General features: G+C 52.0%; 1 protein-coding gene across 7 annotated transcripts in view; it reads right to left on the bottom strand.

Annotated features, from left to right (window-relative positions):
* Window positions 1–19,467, bottom strand: part of PAX2 (paired box 2) — an 82,791-nt gene extending 63,324 nt beyond the window's left edge. For 2 of the 7 annotated variants that reach the window (XM_049103657.1, XM_049103656.1), the window contains exons 1-3: window positions 18,533–19,467; window positions 14,901–15,069; window positions 13,879–14,076 (exon numbers count right to left, since the gene is read on the bottom strand). In XM_049103657.1, coding sequence (XP_048959614.1) covers window positions 13,879–14,076; window positions 14,901–15,069; window positions 18,533–18,575 — 410 coding nt within the window. In that variant the 5' untranslated portion in view covers window positions 18,576–19,467. The remainder of the gene's footprint in view (window positions 1–13,878; window positions 14,077–14,900; window positions 15,070–18,532) is intronic. The other 5 variants (XM_025466917.3, XM_049103658.1, XM_025466916.3 and 2 more) reach the window with 4 other exon arrangements.
* Between the last annotated feature and the right edge of the window lie 574 nt (window positions 19,468–20,041).

Genomic DNA, 20,041 nt, shown 5'->3' with positions numbered 1-20,041 from the left:
TTGCTCTTATTGAGCACAGAGTAAATAGAATTTGTAGCTGTCCAGTTACTTTGAGTCATTGCACTTAATACGTTAAGCCCAAAGTAAAATTTTTCTCCTAAATTTGCTCCTTATAATCTTTTAGCTCTTAACAGTGAAAATACTTGCAATTAATCTCCCATGCCTCCCTGGAACATCCAGAGATGTGGGACAATAGTAGACAGATTGGTTGGAATTTGTCAAATATTTGCTTACTTTCCCCTCTCCCCTCTCTTTATCCTTTATCTTATCTTTACTTTCTCTTCTCTCTTCCCTTCCTCTTCCTGTTTACCTCCCTACTCTTCCTTCTATGACATTTAAGAATCAGAGAAACCCTTCAAAACCATCAAATAAGGATTTTTTTCATTACTGTTTCATTTTACCTTTTAAAAAAACTGACAAAATGCAAAGCACCACCACCCATGAAAATGCCATAAAGTCCAGAAAATGCCAACCTTCAACTCCTCAAGCACTAGTAGGCTCATTCCAGAGAAGGAGTGTGCAAGCATATGAAGTTCACACATACACACACACACATACATACACACATGTGCGCACACACTGGCACACATCCACAGAGGCTGGGCTCTCAACATGAACAAAAGGGGCAATTATCTGACTAATTCTGTTCAGTGGTCATATAACTGACACATTGTGGGCTTTTTTCCTGCACACACATAGAACAGGCCCTTTCCTAAACCCAGCTAGGCTCGTAGTGGACCGTATTTCTCACTGGCATTCATGATGCACATTTCTGTTCACAGAATATCCTTTCTGCTCAAGCTTTTTTATTTAAAAGAAATCATTGTTTATGCACACACAAGCCAGAAGTCACACACATTGATGCAGACATATAGGAAGAAATATACACTTCATGACTATGACTGCCATAATAACAACTAACATTTATTGAGCATTGCCAGGTGCAATGTGAAGCAGGTTTATGTGGATTAACTCACGTAACCCTCATGAGAGCCTGTGAGAGAGCTGTATGGTTATCCCCATGTTAGATGGGTGAAGAAACTGAGGGCCGGAGAGGATGTGAGATTTACCTATAACCACGTAGCCAGTGAGTAGGGAAGCTTGACTCAAACTCCAGCAATCTCTCCCAGAGCCCACTTTCTTATGTTTTCTGGGTTACGTAGGTTTGTGTGAATTGCCTGGCATGTAGCAGGTACTCAACAAAGGTTTTCTGAATGGACAAATTAAAGTATAAATGAACAAAAAAAGGCCATGCCTCCTAAGAACCCTATACTCTCCTTTAAGATGGCAAAATGGATTCCCTTATGGAAGCCAGGCCTCCAGACAGTTTACCCTTGTTTGGAGAAAGTGATTTGCCCTCTCAACCAACTTTCCAGGGAAAGCATCCACCGGCTTGTTCAGATACTTAACCTTCTGAGCACCAGCTCTCCAGCTGACTTTCAAGTCAAAACCAACCTCCTTTTAAGCCGGAAACCAGACCCAAATGCATCAAAGATGATTTTGAACCACAGCACTTTGTCACCCAGAATATTTTGCTCTGAAAACAGGTGTTTTCCAATGAAATGCAACATCAGTGAAATGAAAATGAGTGTTGATGCCTGGATAAAAACTTAGAAATCTGATCAATTATGTAGATGTCTCTAAATCACCAGATATTTGGCATCCTATTGACAACCCTCATAGATGATTGCCTAAGGGTCCTGGTTTCCATCCAGATGTTTGGGAGCTGTCACATTAACCTGTTTGTCAGCAGTGCTCATGCATTTCTAAGGGACATAAGTGAACACTGAAAAGGACAAGGATAACCTAGAATAAAGCAGAATAAAGAGGACAGGGGTAGCAAGCTATTTAACAAAACTAGTCAAGCAGTCTCCATCTGGGAATGGGTTGCAGCCTTGGAGATCCATTAGAATGTGGATCCAGCTCACAAGAGACTCCTGTGCTCAAAGACCTTTACAAACCCCTAAGGCTGTATTCTTGGCTGTCTGCAGAACCAGACCCAAACAGATCCCTGGATCAGTCCCACTGGCCAGCAGAGAGAGCCCAGGTTACGGCCAAGTCCACCTCTTCATGCTGACACAGCCTCATCTACCCTCTGCACGCCTGCATGCCTGTGCACAGAGTATCTCTATGTGTTGTCAGACCAAGCTGTAGATTTTGCAATGCTTGGCGTAAATCTGGTTTGTGACTTTGTATGTGTACCCCTATTTGTGATTTAGTGCTCTGCTTTTTATCATGTCTCCACTTCCATTTTCTTTCCCTCTCTACTTTTTAATGCCCTTTACAACTTCCTTATCCATAGAGCAGCATGGCAACCTTTCAGTGTCTCTACTAATCTACCCACATGATTTTTCTGACCCGTGTTTTCTCTCCATTCAACTTAATTTATGTTTTGGTAAATAGGAACTTTAGATTATCCCATTCAACAGTATTTAGGGTTACTGCTTTTTATCAAGGCATCATGGCACTAAAGGACTCCCTGTAAGGGACATTTGTTTAGAATTCATTATGAGTGACTGGCTCTCCCTACACATGAGAAGCCTGCGTGCAGGCGGGCGTGCCTGCACAGCATCCTCGGTTTGTGCCTCTCTGCTCCATTGCCCTATGTCAGTGCTGCTTGGCACTGGCAAGAAGAGATCAGTGAAACCACGATGTGGACAGCAGCAGCCCCTCAAACTGCTAGAGATAAATCCAGGCCCCAGGCCCTCCCTGCAGATGACCCCTTGGTTCTTTTAGGAGGAGGTCCACGCATGCCTGGCAGGGCTGGTTCCTCCAGATTCTCCCTCCCACGCACACACTTCATCTCCAAGCTGCAGCCGAGGCTTGTGATGACATTACTCACAAGTGAGATTTTGGGACTCTCTTCTCTTAGAGGTGTGAGTTGGAAGTGGAGGGGGCAGCAGGGAGCAGGGGCAGGGGGAGACCAGAGCAATGCCTTCCTAGATTTCTGGGTCATCTACTATCTTGTTCTCCCTCTCTTCAATTTTTTCCACACCCTCTCCTCATTTCTGACTCTGTTTGACCTTGAACTCTGTCCTCTCCCTTCACATTAGAATGTGTCCCAAGAGACAGCACTTCCAAAGAAGCAGTTACCTGGCCAGAGAGGCCTGGAGACCAGTAGCCAGAGGGGCCAGCCCATCACTCCACTCCTGGAAATAAATCCCATTGTATTTGCATTTTAATTTTCCACATAAACAAAGGCCCAGAGTACTCGCTTGGGCAGCATCACTGGACAAATTTAATTAGAAATGAAAAGTTTATAGGGCCCTCTTTAATGCGATTAATGCTCAGTTAACATTTATCACATTCGTATGCTGGAATCGCCTTTTCTAAGCAGCTACTGGCCATGAAATGAATTTCTCTCAACTTTTTTGTACCCACCCTGGGAGGTCATCTCCTAAGCAGTCTCCAGGCTGTCTCTCTGGAGCCAGGAACTACCCAATCCTCAGGGCCAAACTAAGGGGAAGTGAGGGAGGAGGAAAAGGCGGGAGGGTAGGGGGTGTAAGAGTGATGGTGGCCACTGTTTTTAGGGGGGAGCTGGACCAAACCAGGGCTGTATCCTCTGAAAAGAACTGAGTGCCCAGTCCAGAAGACTGGCCAAAAGGCTTCAGAGCCACTTCCCTAAAAAAAAAAAAAAAAAAAAAAAAAAAAAAAAAAAAAAAAAAAAAAAAAAAGACCTCCCTTCCCAACATACATACTCAGTCCACTTCTATGGCCAAAAAACAGGCTTTAGCTGGAGCTGGCCTGTGTCAGTTACCTCCAGCTCTCACTTCTTTCCTCCTGTCTAGGCTGTCTCTCTTCTATCTCTTTACCCTCTCATCAGGGGTTCCATTAGACTGTTCCCATACCCAGACCCATGGTGATGGGGAAAGGAACCTGAGTCCTGACCCCAAGGAGTACCTCATTTCCTCTGACTCTCCCAGAAGCCAGACAGTCACGGTCTGTGGGAAGGCTGCCTGCCCTGGTGTCAGCTCCCTAGAGAAGCCAAGTGGAGTGGGGGAACATGAAACCTATATTGGTCCCCAGAGGAAGGATGGCCTTCCTTATCTTATCACATTCTCTTCCCTCTTCAATTAGAGTCTACTGAGATTGGCCTCCTAACCCAAACCAGCTAACCTGAGGCGGAGGAGGAGAGAGAGGAAGGAAAAATGTAAGGGATAGGGGGGCAGGAGAGGATGTAACCTCTCTGCAGATGATAAAAAGAGATAAACAACTTGACCTGTGTCCCTCCTCAAATACACACTCCCTTTGATGATCTCGACAGGCATAAACCAAGCACTGCCATCAGTACTCCTCGTAGGCATGTTACACACCCATGACCCAGCCGATCACTACACCCTCATCTCTAGCAGAGAAAATACATGTTCACACACACAGACTATGTTGAGACCCTTTGTACCTGACCAGACTCCCACTCATCAACCCATCAGGAGATCTATCGTCCATTCAACCCGCGCTTGCCAGATAACATTTGCTAATATCCCAAATAGGCAGGTGGCCCAAGTGTTGGCAGAGACTTTCATTCTGACCAAACAATCCCTTCAGCTGGAAACTCTCTGAAGAGCAAACCACCAGCCCCCTGTTTGACAAGACTGACTCCTTTTAAGAGCTCCCTGGAATACCAGAACCATTTAGACAGCTTCCCAGGACACACACGCTAGGCTCAGCTAGATACCACACACTCTTTCCAGAGTTCACAGGCTGTTTCAAAACAGAGTCATGCAGAGGCCCCCTCAACGCATAGTCACCAACTTAGAGGTGGTATGGTATGACATAGAGGCAGGCACCATCCTGGCCTCTAGAATTAGGATAGAGAATCACAAGATAAGAAGCAAAATAAAGGTCTCTTCCCTGACCGTCTCTGTGGCCTGTCAAGCCAGATACTGCATACAAAGCACCTGGTTTTCCTGCAGCTTTCTCCACCAGCCCAGTAAAGACCCTGAGGCCAAGCGGGAGTGTTAAGGCAGGAGATAGCGGCCTTGGTGCTTGCTCCCATTTGCTCAAGCTCTGTGGCTACTGTTGTCATCCCTTCCTGCCCTCCTCCTTTCTCTCCCAGACCTATAAAGCCTTCCTCTCTGATTTCTTGACCTTGCTATGCCTACAAGGTAGGTACCGTGCCCCTTGCAGCCTGCTGCCCTGTCATAGGGCCTTTGTGCTACTCCTGCCAGGAGCTGCCCAGGGCGTCCTCTGGCTTCCTCTGTTCCTGCATGGCTGCAGACTGAGCTCACTGCAGAGAAGTCCAGGCAGGGCTGAAGGCAGGCAAAAGAGGAAGTCCAGAGCAAAGTGGCCAAAAGCTCCCAGTTGGGGGCCCTCTAAATCTGGAACACTTAGGAAGTGAGGACCTCCCCCCTTCCTCTTGGCCTCTCTCCCACCCTCCCTGCTGCTGGGGACCAGGCTGCAGCAACGACACCGCAGTGGCTACACGGCCGTGGCCAGCCTGCCGTGTGGTGTGCTGCCCGGTACAGGTGGCCATGGGCCCCAGCTCCTGCGACTTGACCTCCCATGCCACTTCCTCTGCTCTGCCACCTTTCTCCTTCCTGGCCGACCTTCCTGAGGTCCCCCTCAGCCTGATCTACCAGCCTCCCAGAGCTCAGGCTCCCTCCAACCACCTCTAAGCACTACCAGAGGCCCTTGGCTGAGATGCTAGGGATCCAACCCCCTTTTCAAGTTCCTGGAGCCCTCTGCTTTATCCTCTGGCCATGGACTGCTCCCTTCTCACCCAGCCAAGCCAGCTCAGAGGCCTCTCCCTTCCACCCCTTGGCCTCCCCACCTCCTTTCTCATTCTTCAGCCCTCCTTCAGACTTCCATCCTCCCCTCCCACTCGTGCCTCACCCTCCCTCGCCCTCACTGTAGAGACCCGACTCTCCCCTCCATTTGTCTTCCTCAGGGGCCTGTGGGCTAAGGAGCTCAGGAAGCGTCACCTGCACCCCTGCACCTGCATCGATAGTGCTCTGGTCTAAAACAGAGAAGAAAAGCTCTGTCTGGTTACACGGCCCAGGGATCAAATCAGGCTTAAAGCTGTGTTTTCTTTGACCAAGCACAGGGTTTTTAAAACTTGAATCTTCCTGCCTGTAGGCTGGGCCTGCATATTCCAGCCCTTTCATCCAGCTCTCACCAACACCATCCCATCTTCTGCAGCCCTACTTTCCTCCCTCTACATCCCTATGATAAACCTGACCTTTCTAGAATGCCAACAACTCCTGGTTTCTCTCACTCTCACATGAAAAACAAAATATCTTCTTATTATGTTACCTCTCAAAAACCAAAAGAATGAGTCCGGTTATTCTTGTCATTGCTGAGGATAAGCTACAAGAGGAACCTGGTCCTATGGCTTCTCCCATCTCCCTCCCTCCCTCCCTCCTACACACCTTCTTCTCCTACCCACGGTGGGGGTGGGGATGGGAGGAACAGCACAAGGCCTTCCTCCTTCTCCTACAATGCCAGGTCACTCACTCTCCTCTTATTTCCTACCCCCAACAGCTCCTCGGGGCTCCAGGCATCTGCTGGTGCCATCATGCACTGCCTGGTCTCCAAGGCCTCGCCAACCCCCAGTTATGTGTTTCTCACACATAAACTCTTCCTTATTTCCCTGGTACTTGGGTTCCTGGGGAAGGGTTTGGAGACTGGCCCTTGGGAGAACTCTGCCAATGACTGTGTTCCCCGTGCTGCTGCCACGCCTCCTGCTGGAGGGACCTGCACCCCTTGGTGGGTCTCTGCACTAGAGCTCTACAGGAAAGAGGCCCCCTGGGAAGAGCATCTTTTTAACTGTTTATGCAGTTGGTCCCTACCTAGTCCTGCCGGACTCAAGTGTTGAAGTGAAGATGGACAGCTGACTACACAGCTCTCTAATACAAAGGAGACATCACTACAGCCAAGCCCCTCTTTTGGGGGGCTAGCTGGAATGTGGAATGTTACAGTGCAAATAAAGATTGAAGGAAAATTTGACCTCAGTTTGCCCAAATTATGAAACAAAGAATCTTCAGCGGAGCCCTGTTATCACCCAATGGCCCAATGACTGCCTCCCTGATTGACCTGATGGGCCAAGAACAAGGTGTCCAGTCTTTGTCTGTGACTGCAGGACACATTCTTTGGAATTTCCTCCCTTTCCTCTTGGCCTCAGAGCCCTTGTACCAAAGAGCAGGCACAGTATACACATATAAAACCACACTCACTGAGGATGTCAACCTCTATGCCTAAAACCATTGTGAAGCATGTTCAAGCCGCACCTTGACAGCACCAAAAACAACAGGTTCAACAGGAGGAAAACATTCAACCCCCTGGCTTACTGGTAGACAGATAAACCCAATGTGATTTAATTTCCCACCTGTTTACTTCATTTGTCATTTGGGCATTAGTTGTGAGATACTGATTCCCATGCCTCAGATCTGTCAGGGGCCCTTCTCTCTTTTCTAGACTCACCTGCATGGCTAGGTGAGCTACACTGGCCATAGCAGTACCTGTGACTGCTTCCCTTGTAAGAATCTGAACTCAGGGTAGCCCCGGTAGTGCAGCAGTTTAGCGCCGCCTGCAGCCCAGGGTGTGATCCTGGAGACCTGGGATCGAGTCCCATGTCAGGCTCCCTGCATGGAGCCTGCTTCTCCCTCTGCCTGTGTCTCTGCCTCTCTCTCTCTCTCTCTCTCTCTCTGTCTCTGTCTGTCTCTCTCTCTCTCTCTCTCATGAATAAATAAATAAAATCTTAAAAAATAATCAGGACACCAGGCTGGGGGCATAGGGGGGGTAGCAGCAGGGATTCAGAGAAGTAGCAGCTCAGCTTAGACCCCTTTACTGCACTTTTTAATTTTTTTTTAAGATTTTATTTATTTATTCATGAGAGACACAGAGAGAAAGAGTCAGAGACATAGGCAGAGAGAAAAGCAGGCTCCCATCGGGGAGCCTGATATGGGACTTGATCCTGGGACTCCAGGATCGTCCTTACTGCTCTCTATTTTAAAGAACAGAAAGTGAAGGGGTGTCTGCATGGCTCAATCAGTTAAGCGTCGAACTCTTGATTTCTGCTCATAATCTTAGGGTTGTGAGATAGAGAGATAGAGTGCCCCCCTCCCCTTTGTTTCAGGCTCTGTGCTTAGCAGGAGTCTGCTTGGGATTCTTTCCTTCTCCCTCTGCCCCTCCCCCCACATGCTGGCTCTGGCATGTGTGAGTTCTCTCTCTCTCTCTCAAATAAATAAATAAATCCTAAAAAAAAAAAAAACAGGAAATGAAAAAATACATATACATATACATCTTTCCTCTTACTATGAGACCTCTAACTCCAGGTAGTAACAAGGAGAGACTCAAGACAAATCTGAGAACTAAGAGAGGAAGTTACTGAATAGCTAGAGCTGGAGATCCAGGGAACTGGGAGCAGACAGGGGAGCCCTTGGCTTACCGTGTTCCTTTCTCAGTCGCCCTGACAAGATGGGGAAGCAGGACCCCTATCCCATGTGGGTTCATAACAAGCCCCTCCTCAGAGTGCAGGCTCTTGGTAGCGTGTGTGTGTGGGGGGGGGGGTGGTATTGATCATCTTCTCTACCAGTTACTACCACTGCCACTCTTTCTCTGGAAGCGGTAATGTTCTAGTCTGAAAGTACATGCCATCACATATGCAACCACACTATCCTCACGTGCACCAGAATGAGCCAGTTTCCCAACTGTTTCCTCCCACACCAACTTCCAACAGTGCTTCTCATCCCCTGGACCTACTCTGCACAATAATTTGCTCCTCCTGCCAATATGCACGCAGCACCGCTGCTCTGCCCTGCCACAGCCCAATCCTTCCCCAACCTTCTTTCTCCAGGCACCCTGTTTCCCTTCTCCAGGGGCTGCTCCTGCCTGGCCCCATCTCCACTGGATAATTCCCCCTGTGGCCCCTGTATTGAACTGTTGTGTTGTCCATTTCCCTGTGACAAGGGCTCTGGTTACAGAGTTATTGATTGGTTTTCATGCAGACAGATGGGCCCTTCCCAAGCTCCCATCGAAATCCCTGGCTCTATGGGCTGATTGTTGCCTCTCGGGGTGTAGGATTGCACTGGAGACCACCCTCCACGCAACCTCCTTTGCCCAGGTCGTGGACGGTAATAAATGGAGGCAGCCTGAACGATAATAAAAGCAATTGAGTAGGTTACCTGTGCCGACACAAGATTTATGCCTCTTCATATTTGATGTGATGGTTTTATTGACTTCTCAAAATAGTTGGGACACTATTTATTTAGTTAGTTAGGAGGAGTTTCCCTCTCTTTTCTTCTTTGCACCGCCCTCCAAAACCTACCTGGAGTTCTCCTTAGGGACAACCGGGCCTGTCTCTCTCTTCTCTGGAGTTGCCAGCTGAGGTAAGAACCCAGGGCAACCAGCCATTGCTCTCACCTAAAGGCCATTCTCTGGCCTGAAAGCCCACTCGGAACCAACCGACAAGGGAAACAGACGAATACAACTGCTGGCCAGGAAGCCTAAAGTAACTAAAGGAACAAAAACAGCTTTTCAGGAGGACCACGCCAGCACACTTAAGAAATAAGATCAACAGGGATGCATGGGTAGCTTAGTGGTTGAGCACCTGCCTTTGGCTCAGGGCATAATCCTGAGGTCCTGGGATCAAGTCCCACATAAGGCTCCCTGCATGGAGCCTGCTTCTCCCTCTGCCTATGTCTCTGCCTCACTCAGTGTCTCTCATGAATAAATAAATAAATAAAATCTAAAAAAAAAAAAGAAAGAAAGAAAGATCAAAGTTGGACCTATTTCACATGTTAGTCAAATTATGGGTGATCTCAGCAGCGGAGAGCCCTCTCTGGAGAAGGACAGGCTTCCCAGACAGAAACTGGCATATTTGTGGCCCTAGTCTGGTAAGGCCCCGGGCCACAAAAGGCAAGTTCTCTGTCCTTATTTCTCCTACTCCTCTGAGGACATAAGTCTTCTTCTTAGCCCACTAACTTGCCTTGACCCTTTGCCATGAGACCAACAGCCCTGACTACCAAACAGCTACAAGGGTATGGAGATGTGGCAAGTAAAGCTGCCCTTCTGGCTCAGACTCAGGCCAAGCCAGGTTCTAAGAGTCTATGAGTCAAATGTGCAATGTTCTAGAACCTGAATTTCAAAAAAAGAGACACAAACTCCAGCCCTGAACATGTCTTCAGCATTTCCAGTTTTTCTTTTCTTTCTTTTTTTTTCTTTCTGATAGGTCTTCAAATGAACAGCTGGCCCACTACTGTTGCCTCAAAGCCACCAGACCTCTGATGAGGCCTGCAAATGACACAGGATGGAATCCCTGAACAGTGCTGCGGCTGTCCCCTTGAAGCCACTGTTGCCACCGCTAGGAAAATGAACATGCTTACTTAGAGCCAAAGGGGCTGAGAGAGAGTGTGGGTAGCAGGTGATCAGTGAGAAACTGACTCTGGAAGAGTCCACTCTGAAGATCTAAGGGCAGGGAATGCCCTGATCCCAAGAGTGTAGGGCAGGCTGGAAAAGTTAAGAGAGCAATGGCCTTTTTGTCAGCTCATTCCAAGAGAGCACCCTCAGGGGATCCTCCGTAACCCTAGACTCTACCTGGAGTTCGAGCCTGTTCTTTCAAAGGAGCTGTATACTCTGCACAGAGCAACAGCCAAGCCAGAAGACTTTGGCATATAATCAGGAAAATCCTCCCTGCCTAGTCAATTGCTCAGCGATATAATGAGGTGATTTTCTCCCCCTTTGGTAACATGGATCTCGCTCCATCTCTTCCCCCCCTAGGCCATTTCCCACACCAGGTTTCAATCTCAAGTCACCTGTTTATAAACATCCGTCCTCTACAGCGGCAGTGTACAAGCTGAAGAGCTGGCAACTCCATGCTCAGTGATCAGTAACCCAATATTGAGAATGAGTCACATAAATTCCACATGCTAAGCAATCTAGTCAACCCTCTGGATTTTTGACAGTGGTCTCTGGGGGCTGGAGTGGGTTTGGGAGGCCTCTCTGACCTACTCTACTGACTCAGAGAGGTATTTCTCTGAGGATTTGCCAGTGGAGTATGTGGATTGAATGTCTGAGCCTTTATCGCGACAGGATCAGAGAAAACCAAAACCAATTTTAAAGCATGAAAAGCAATTTAGTTTATAACCATAACAGCATATTTCAAGTGCGGCGACAGCATCTGTTTTGAGGAGGAGAAGATTAAAAAAAACTCACAATTTGGCTCAGGTGGGTGAGCATGTGTGGACTTCCTGTCTTGCCAATCACCAGACATGCACACACTTACAATGATTATAAAGTACCTAAGACAAGTGGGCACCTCACCAACAGTAAGACTCTAAACTCAAGAACCACCAGTGCCCCTATGCACCACACTTTCTGCACAAAGGAAAATCTCCAGGCTCTTCCAATGGTGAGTGAAAATTCACAAAGTTCCTGATACCTCCAACACTGGCAGAAACATCCTGCCTTTATCATGTTTCAGGGTAAAACAACAAATCTCAGATAAACCATTCCCCCTTTAGAGAAAAGCACCTACAAGGATGAAGCTGAGAACATGGGGCCCTACATGCACCCTTCCAGCCCCAACTCAGCAGCACACTGGGAAGCCCTCAGAATTCTTTCCCAGATTTGAACCGTGATAGGCTTCTGTCCCAAAGTGTCATCGAAAACACCCTGTTTACTCCTTGACGACAAAACAAACCAGGAAGCCTAACTGCAGACGCAGGGCTGGCTGCCCAGGCTGCCAGTGGCTTCCCTGTTCTTCTCCTCCCACCCCTCTCCATCTCCAGCAACACCTGCCCACAGATAGCTATTTCTACATGCCCAAAGGAAGCCGCGGTGCCCCTCAGGTGGTAGGGCTCCACGCTGAGCCGATTCTGCAAGCTCTCAGTGCTATCAAGCTGAGGCCATTCTTCTACTCTCAACCCACTCTTTTCCTCCTCGCTCCTCTACTTTCTCCTAGTTCTGGGGAGTGCACCCCAAAGCTTCTGAGCTTGATCCTGGGATCACTTCTACCCTGCTTTCTGGCATGAGCCAGCTGCCCAAAACACCTCAGCCACTGAAGGTATATGTTGGGGAAGAGGGACAGGGTGCTAGATGGGGTCGTAGGCAAGGGATGCTGCCACCAGAAGTGCCTTGATTGCTCCAACCCTCTACCCAAAAGAAAAGCAAATTGCCTTAACTGTGCATGTCTTGGGTTCCTCTAAAGGCCTGCAAATCCTATCACTGACAACAAGCATTTCTCTTGAACGTCCCCCAGTACACCAGCACCCAGTCCCAGCAACATCGCTCCTCAGCAGGCTGCTCTCCGCCCAAGATCTCTGTTCCAACTCACTCCCAGGACCAGCAGACAGCCAAAGGGCTGAGTCTCCAGATAACTCAGAAAACAAATGCTTTGTCCCCAGCCCTTCCCAAAAGGCCAGTCCTGCCCTAGCCCCAAAGCTTCCCCAGTCTGCTCTGGCTTTTAAATGCAAAGGACACATTCCTCTCCCAAACCACCCGGAGTCTTTCTCCAGCTCCTTCTGAAAGTGTCTGAATGTCAAACCGCTATGCTTTCAGTACCTAGCGAGCCAGGCCCAGGGAGCTGGAGGGTTTTCGGAGGGTGTATAATTAGCTGATCAGTATTATGTTACCCTGTTCATAACTGAATAACCATTTTAATACAGATGGCACACACTGGGATAATTTCTGGGGTCGCCTCGCAGTACGTTACAGCACGAGTGTGGCAGAGGGAATCTTCTTTAGCCAAGGTACATTCTACCAGCTAATTTTACCTGCTGTTTTCAGGATGATTTGGGATAATTCCATATCATTTGCAAAATATTAAAAAAAACTTGATACGTGATGCCAGTTTCAGCAAAAGGCACTATCCAAATTATTAGTTGTCCTGATAATGAGTCTATGAAGAGTACAAAGAATAACAAGGGTATGAAACCCTCAGCCTTCTTCTCATTTGGGAATCTGCCTTAAAATGGGGGACAGGGGTTGAAAGGCTGGCCAAGCTGTCTGGAACTTGTACAGGGTCTCTGTTGATGTCAGACTGTACAGTTCTGTGATGTTGAAGCCATCCTGGGTTCTTGCATCCAATTGCTGTTTGTATGTGTTGTGCCCAACACAGCCCCATTTGCACACTGGTGTGGTATACATACATGGAGTGTGCATGTATACTTTCCCAGAGAGCATGCTGGAGTAACTTGGGGACTGGGAGACTATCTTGCACAATTATATGTCGAGCTGACTCCAGCCTATGCCATCATCATGTCACTGAGCCTTTCATCCATGCAGACTTTTCCCCTGGCCCTAAGCATCCTAAAGTTGAACCTCGAGGTCCAGGGCTCTCCCTGCCTGCCTGGTGTCCCACTCCTTGTCCAGTTTCTCTACTTCCTGCCAATTGCCGGCTGGTGGTTGGCGACTGCTCTGCAGGCCTGGATCCCCGTGCATGTAGACCGGAAATTTGTGCTGAGCTGCCTAGCAAGGACAGGGCTCCTGGGATGCAAGCTTTGTGGGAGTTGGTGGGGAGGGTGGGGAAGCCAGGATAGGCGGCTGCCCCTGGGGAAGGGAGCATGCCTTTAGAAAGGGAAGTCTGTTTGGAAGCGATGAATAGACACTGGTCATTTTAAAGGCTGCGGGCTGTGATTGTCTCTAGATACTGAGGCACGTAATCTTGGAGTCTTAATTACCACAAACACTTGGATTCATTTCCAGGACGCCGGCGGGAGAAGCCTGGCAGGAATACCCAGCCGTGAGCTGGAGACCGCTCTGTCTGTCTGTCTATCTCTCTGCCTCCCAGGTCCCCTCTCCCTGCCCAAAGGACTCTGGGGGCTGAGAGCCTGGAGGCAGGGCAGAGGCTGGAGAAAGAACAGACCTCAAACTGGGAGATAACCTGATAGGCAGGAGCTGGGAGTTGGAGTGCTGCCCTATAGTCCCGGGTGGCTTGCTCACCTGTTGATGGAAGAGACGCTGGGCACTGTGTCATTGTCGCAGATGCCCTCAGCCAGGAGCCGGTCTCGGATCTCCCAGGCGAACATAGTTGGGTTCTGTCGCTTGTATTCAGCAATCTTGTCCACCACTTTAGGCGTCGCCACTTTGGGCTTGGAGCCTCCGATCACTCCGGGCTTGATGCTGCCGGTCTCATAGTACCTGCGCCGGGAAGGCCGGCGGGGTCAGCGAGAACAGGCCATGGCAGGGGCGGGGAGGCTGCAGGCTCCAGGGCAGTAAAGCCACTCTCCCACCCGAGGCAGGGCAGCTTCGTAGAGGGAAAAGACTCAGCATGGCTGAGCCAGCTTCCGGAGGGTGCTTGGCTAGGGTGAGGGATGGGCTTCAGGATGAGGAGGAGAATGGAGGATGAGAGAGACACTCCCTCCAGGAAGACAGTCATGCCAGGGATTGCAAGCACACCAGTGGGAATACATGCCCCTGGGGGTTTGAAATCCCAGTCTTTCATTAAAGAATAGGAGGAAGAACGCACTTTCAGGCCTCCAGGCCCACCAGGGCTGAGGCACCACCTCCAGCCCTTTCCTACTGAGCACAGAGCCCTGGTGAGAACCAGGAGCAGGACCCTCCTCAACCCTCCCCAGTGCTGACTTTTTTCTCCTCTTGGGGACCCATTTATGCTCCCCACCCTGTTCCTCCAACACCCGCCCCACTGTCTGCATTAACTCTGCTTGAAGAGGAGTCCCTCCCTTTCTGAAGTCTTGTATCTGGCAGCCTGCTCACAAGAACCCCAAGGCTCAAGGCTGGGCAGGAGCTGAATGATCCTGTTCCGCCCTTGTTCCTGGGGTCCTGGCCACCACCTGAGCACCCTGTCCAAAAGGAGCCACTCTCTAGATACCCTCCCACCCCATATCTAGATACCCCTTCTTCCACTGGCGTCCTGGACTTTTAGCCAAGTCCTCGGTCTGGAGACCCAGGGCCATGGGATAAGGAGGCAAGGCGACTCCCAGGGGCAGCTCTGAGGCCCTCACCTGCCCAGGATTTTGCTGACACAGCCGTGGCTGACGCGCAGCTGCCGGGATATGTCGCAGGGCCGCACGCCCTGGTGGGCCAGCTCCACGATGCGCTGCCTCACCACGTCGGGCAGGGGCCGGCCGTTCACAAACACCCCCCCGAGCTGGTTCACACCCCCGTGCCCTGCTGGGGAGAGACAAGAAAAAAACACAACACCCCACACACAGCAGGGACGGGCCATTAGCCATTAGTCAGGGTCCGCAGCCCAGGATGTGCAAAGGGAGCAGGCAGGGCAGAGGGGCCTGATGGGGGACTCTCGGCAGAGCAGCGGTCTGCTGTCTGCGGAGCACCACTCGGCGGGGATTGGGGATTGAAACCCAGGCCGTAGAGACGCGGAAACGCAGACACAGGGCAGAGAGCTGAGAAGAGCTCGGCTCTAAGACCAGTACCTCTCAAGAGAGAAAGTGAGAGAAGGAATGGAGAAGCAGGGTGCGAAGAGGACATAAGGGGGATTAATGCGGGCAGGAAAGAATGTAGGAGAAGGAAAAGAAGGGTGGAGCAGAGAACAGAAGCAGCGTGAAGCGGGATCCCGCCTGAGCCGCAAGCAAGGGGGAGTCGTTGGTGTGTGCTAGCGCTTGGAGGCAGATGATTTTGGGGGGCCTGGGACCGGTTGACTCGGAACAAAAGGGCTCCGAGCACAGAAAGGGGCTAAGTCTCTGACACCCTCCTTTTTGCTCCCTACCTCTTATATCTATTTTTAATCAGAGTTGGAGTGTGCCTACGTCCTTCACTGTGTTTTTGTTTTTGTTTTATTCTGGGTTTTGATGGGGATTTTCCCTTTCCTTTGTTTTCTATCTTTAGATATTTGGGGGTCATATTTCCCACTCGTCTCCCTAGTGTCTAAAGTTCAAAGAAAGCCAGATGGAGGAGGGAAGGCTGAAGACTGCAGGGGCCCGGAGTCTGCTGCGCTCAAAGCCAGGGAGGCAGTGGAAAGCCGCACGGCGCTCTGTTCTGTTCTGCAGCAGCCAGAGAACGCAGGCTGCTGGGGCTCGTCTGCCTGCCGCCTTGAGCCAGGCTTGGGACCCACTGCCTTGCCTAGGTAGCATGGTACAGGTCACCCAGATGGGCTGACGACTCACGGGGCATCCTGTGCTGCCAGCCAGAGCCAGCTCCCATCCCTCTGACCTCCTAGACCTCGGCAGCCTCCCAGGACACTGCGAAGCAAAGGTGTTTGCTCTCCTGACCAGGAGGAGGGCGCTGGGTCTCCAACCTGACTCTAGCGGGGGAGCCCCCCAACCTCGGAGCCCAAGTGGTCACCGGATGCCAGGCCTGAGGACAGTGCACGGCACCCTATTCCCCATGGCCTACAGCAGTCTAGAAATCCTGTACCCAGAGCGATCAACCCGCAGCTGCAGTTACTGAGCAATCCAAGCGCAGAGAGTTCTAGCAGCCAGCCTGACCTGGCCGGCAACCTACAGCCCCCGCACTGCTAGCCTCAGGCGACTTTCGGAGAAAGCGGGAACATCTGCGTTCTGCTCATTTCTTTCCCGTCCCCTTCTAGGGGTACTGAGAGCAAGGGCCGGTATAATCCCTGGGGACAGGCTTCTGATCTGGAGGCTGGGGAAGGCTAGAACCTTTTATTTTTGCCTCTCATTCCGGCTACTCTCCCTACCTCTAGCCCCACTCCTCACCCTCCCCTCCCTCCAAACCCGGACCATCAATAATTTAGGCCCCGGGAGAACTCGCGTTACCCGTATGAAAAGGCGGCAGCTGCGGGCAGATTAAAGATGAATAATTCAGCCTCCCCGGGCTCTGGGCCCGGCCCCCCGGCCCCAATCTAAAGGAAGGGGATGGAAAGGGGGCACGGTAGAAGTCCAGGGCTGGGACCGGGAGCCGCCGCGGAGTCGGGCCTGGAATGCGCCACGGCCGCCGCCAGCGCGGACTCGGGCTGCGGCTGCTTGCTGGCCAGCCCGCCCGCGCCACGGTCTCTCCCTTCCTCCGACCACCTTCAGCTCTCCTTGCTTCCCTTTGGGTTTCAAAGTGACACCCAGTGGGCGGCAGGGACTCGGCAGATGCCCCGCGAAATTGGCCAGAGAAAGGAGCGAGAGCAGAGGCGGCGGGGCAGGGAAGCCGCCGGCTGGGCGGAGGCGGCGAGTCGACCGGGTTCCACTCGCTCCGAGAAAGGAGACAGGATTTCTGGCTCAGCTCGCGGAGACCCGCGGCGGCCCAAGGCCCCTGACTCCGATTACCTGTGCCCGGAAATTATTTAGGAAAATATATTTTATCCCAGGAGTATTTTTTAAAGCCCCTTCCCACTCCCCATAACACTAATTAAATGCTTAGAGAAAAACAGAGCTCTTCCTCCTTGGCTTTCTTGTCCGGAGTACTGATCCAAGCCAGGTCTAAAAAAGTTTCCCTGTGAAAAGTTACAAATCATCCTTAATTATTAATCTACAGAAGAGGAGAAGTTTTTTTATTAGAATCTATTTATCTGGGGGGGGGGGAAGCCTGCAAAAAAATCTCTGAATTGTTCTCCAAGCTAAAGACATATGATATGAATTAGATAAATTCAAATCTCATTAAAATAATTCCATCTTTTGGTATCTTCTTCATTTTTTCTCCCCTTTGTCTTTCCTCTGTAGCATCCTTTCTGTTTTCTTTTCTTTTCTTCCCCTTTTTTGGATTCCTCTTCCCTTTCTCCCTAGCTTTGGCGTTTGCCTTCCTTTTGTTCTTTCTTCCTTCCTTATTTTTTCCCCTTTGACTACCCACTGGCCAGTGGACCATTTTCACCAGGGAATGGGAGGCCGGCAAGGAGCCTCCAGAACTGCAAACGAAGCTTGATTTCTCCTTGGAACCCCTCTTTGTTTTTAGAGCATCTCCCACGGAGAGGCAGAGAAAGATGACCACCATGTCCTGCCAATCTCAGGGTCCCAACTCAAGGAGAAGGGGAAGGAGAAGGGAAGGAGGTAGGAAAGAAAAGAAGAGGAAGTAATACAAACCACCTCACAAGAAGCCCTGGCTGCGCTGCCAGGGCCTGAAGATGCTGGGAGCTGAGAGTCAGATGGGGGCACCCCACCCCCACACTCTTCTGCCTGATTGTCCTGACACCGAAGCTGCCCATGCTAGGAGTCTCCTCCTGGACGACCACTCTCTAAGTTTGAGAAAGGTAGAGATGAATGGAGGGTGGGGGAGACACAGAGAGAGAAAGAGAGAGAACAGAGAACACAACACAAACCCCTCAAAACTGCCTGCCAATTATTCTCCCAGCCCAGGGCAAGAGGGTGACAAGGGAGTAGGATGGCTGGAGCGAGGGCCAGGGGCTGTGGAATGATGACCTAAGAAGGAGCAGGTGGAAAGAAGGAAGACAGGTGATGGGCACCAGGGAAGGTAGGAAGGCAGGTAGAGGGAGAAGTATTGGTGACATAAGGCAAAAGAGAGAAACCCGAGGCTTTAGAAACACTGAAGAAGAGAGGGGAACAAGTGGAAAAGGAAGAGCGAACGGGGGGGGGGGGGGGCTGGAGAAGCCAGTGCGGTCTCCAAAATGGGACCCGATTTCAGGGGCCCCGGGCCGCGCTGGGACGGGACAGGGCGGGAGAGGGTTAGGATGGGGAGCCCCGAGCTGGGACAGGAGCCGGGCGCCGGTACTCACGGTGCATCGCGGAGAAAGGGTCTGCTTTGCAGTGCATATCCATGGGGAGGCAGAGGAGCGGGAGCAGCGCGGCCGCCGCCGCCGTGTCGCCTCTCAAACTCAACTTCAGGACTTGAGGAGAAAAGGGAGGGACGTTGGGGAGGGGGGGAGGTGAGCGGGAGCCCGGCTGCGGCGGGGCGGGCGGGGGGCGCCGCGCTGTGCTCCCCGCGGGGACGCTTCCCGGGCGGATCGGAGCTTGCAACCTCAGCGACCGCAACTTCCCACCGTCGGGGCGCGGGGCTGGGCGGTCAGCAGAGCGGCCGCAGGGCGGCGGGCCGAGCCGGGGGGATCTGGGGGCGCATGGCGTGCGCGGCGGCTCAGGCCAGGGCTGAGGCTGGGCGGGGGAGGCGGCTCGCTCCGCTCCCCGGGATCCCGGGCATCCGAGAGGCGGCGGTCTGGGAGGGCGAGGAGCGGGGACGGCCCGAGGGCGCCGGGCGGGGAGCCGGGCCGCTCCAAGTGCCCGTGAGTTGGCGAAGTTGGCAGAGAAGTAGCAATCCTCGGGATGTCCGAGCGGGCGCCTCCGGGAGGGGAGAGCGTGAGCCGGGCCCCCGCCCCCGGAAAAGGCAGGCGCACGCCGCCGCGGCCGAAGGGCCGGGAGGGAGGGAGGGAGGGAGGGAGCCGAGCAGCGCCGGCAGCACTGGGCTGGCCCCAGGTGGGTTGCGGCTGCGAGAAGACTCGGCCGGAGACTGGAGCCTCGGCTCCCGGTGTGTGTCTCTCTAAAAGCTGCAAAGCCCCCTCCAGACCCCCTCCCCCTCCCCGCGCTGGGAGATGGATGACTTGTCAGACAAAGGCAATAGATTCCACCACTCTGTGATTCGCCAGCGCCGGAGCCCCGAGCTTCGGCGAGGAGGGCCCCGCGCCTGTCACTCCGGTGCCGGAGAGGGGAGGAGAGGGGAGGAGGGAACAGGAGGGAGGGAGGGAGGGAGCGGCGGGCGAAGGGAGAGAGAGAGAGGGAGGGAGAGAGAGAGAGGGAGGGAGGGAGGGAGGGAGGGAGGGAGGGAGGGAGGGAGGGGAGCGGGCCAGGGGGAGGGGAAAGGGGAGCCCGGGATTAAAACTACACAGAGAAACGAAACTCGCCGATAAGATAAACGTTAGATAAGGATAAAGAGCGGCCAGTCTAATGAATATTCAGGCAACGACGGAGTGCCGCGGAGCGCCGCTCTCCGAAGCCAGGCTCCCAGTCCCAACTCACCCAGCCCTGCCATCCGCCGGCCAGTGCCCGCGTGGGCCACGCGGCCCCAAGCCCGGTCCGCATCCCTAGTCTTAACCCCCCTCCTCTCAGCCCTGAGTTCCCTTCCGTTCCTTCCTGATTCTTCCTTCCTCTCTCTGGTCCTTCCCTTTCGCCTTTCCCTCCTGAGGTACCTCCCCACCCACGCACCCCCCAATTCTCATTCCGGGGCAAAGTGCCCGGCAGTTTGTCCTCTCTCATCCCACGCGCGGCTGCGCGGAGGGCTTCCCTCTTCTCCTTGG

This window comes from Canis lupus, chromosome 28, assembly GCF_003254725.2.
Source record: "Canis lupus dingo isolate Sandy chromosome 28, ASM325472v2, whole genome shotgun sequence".
Classification (NCBI taxonomy): domain Eukaryota; kingdom Metazoa; phylum Chordata; class Mammalia; order Carnivora; family Canidae; genus Canis; species Canis lupus.
This window is presented reverse-complemented; position numbering and strand designations above follow the sequence as displayed.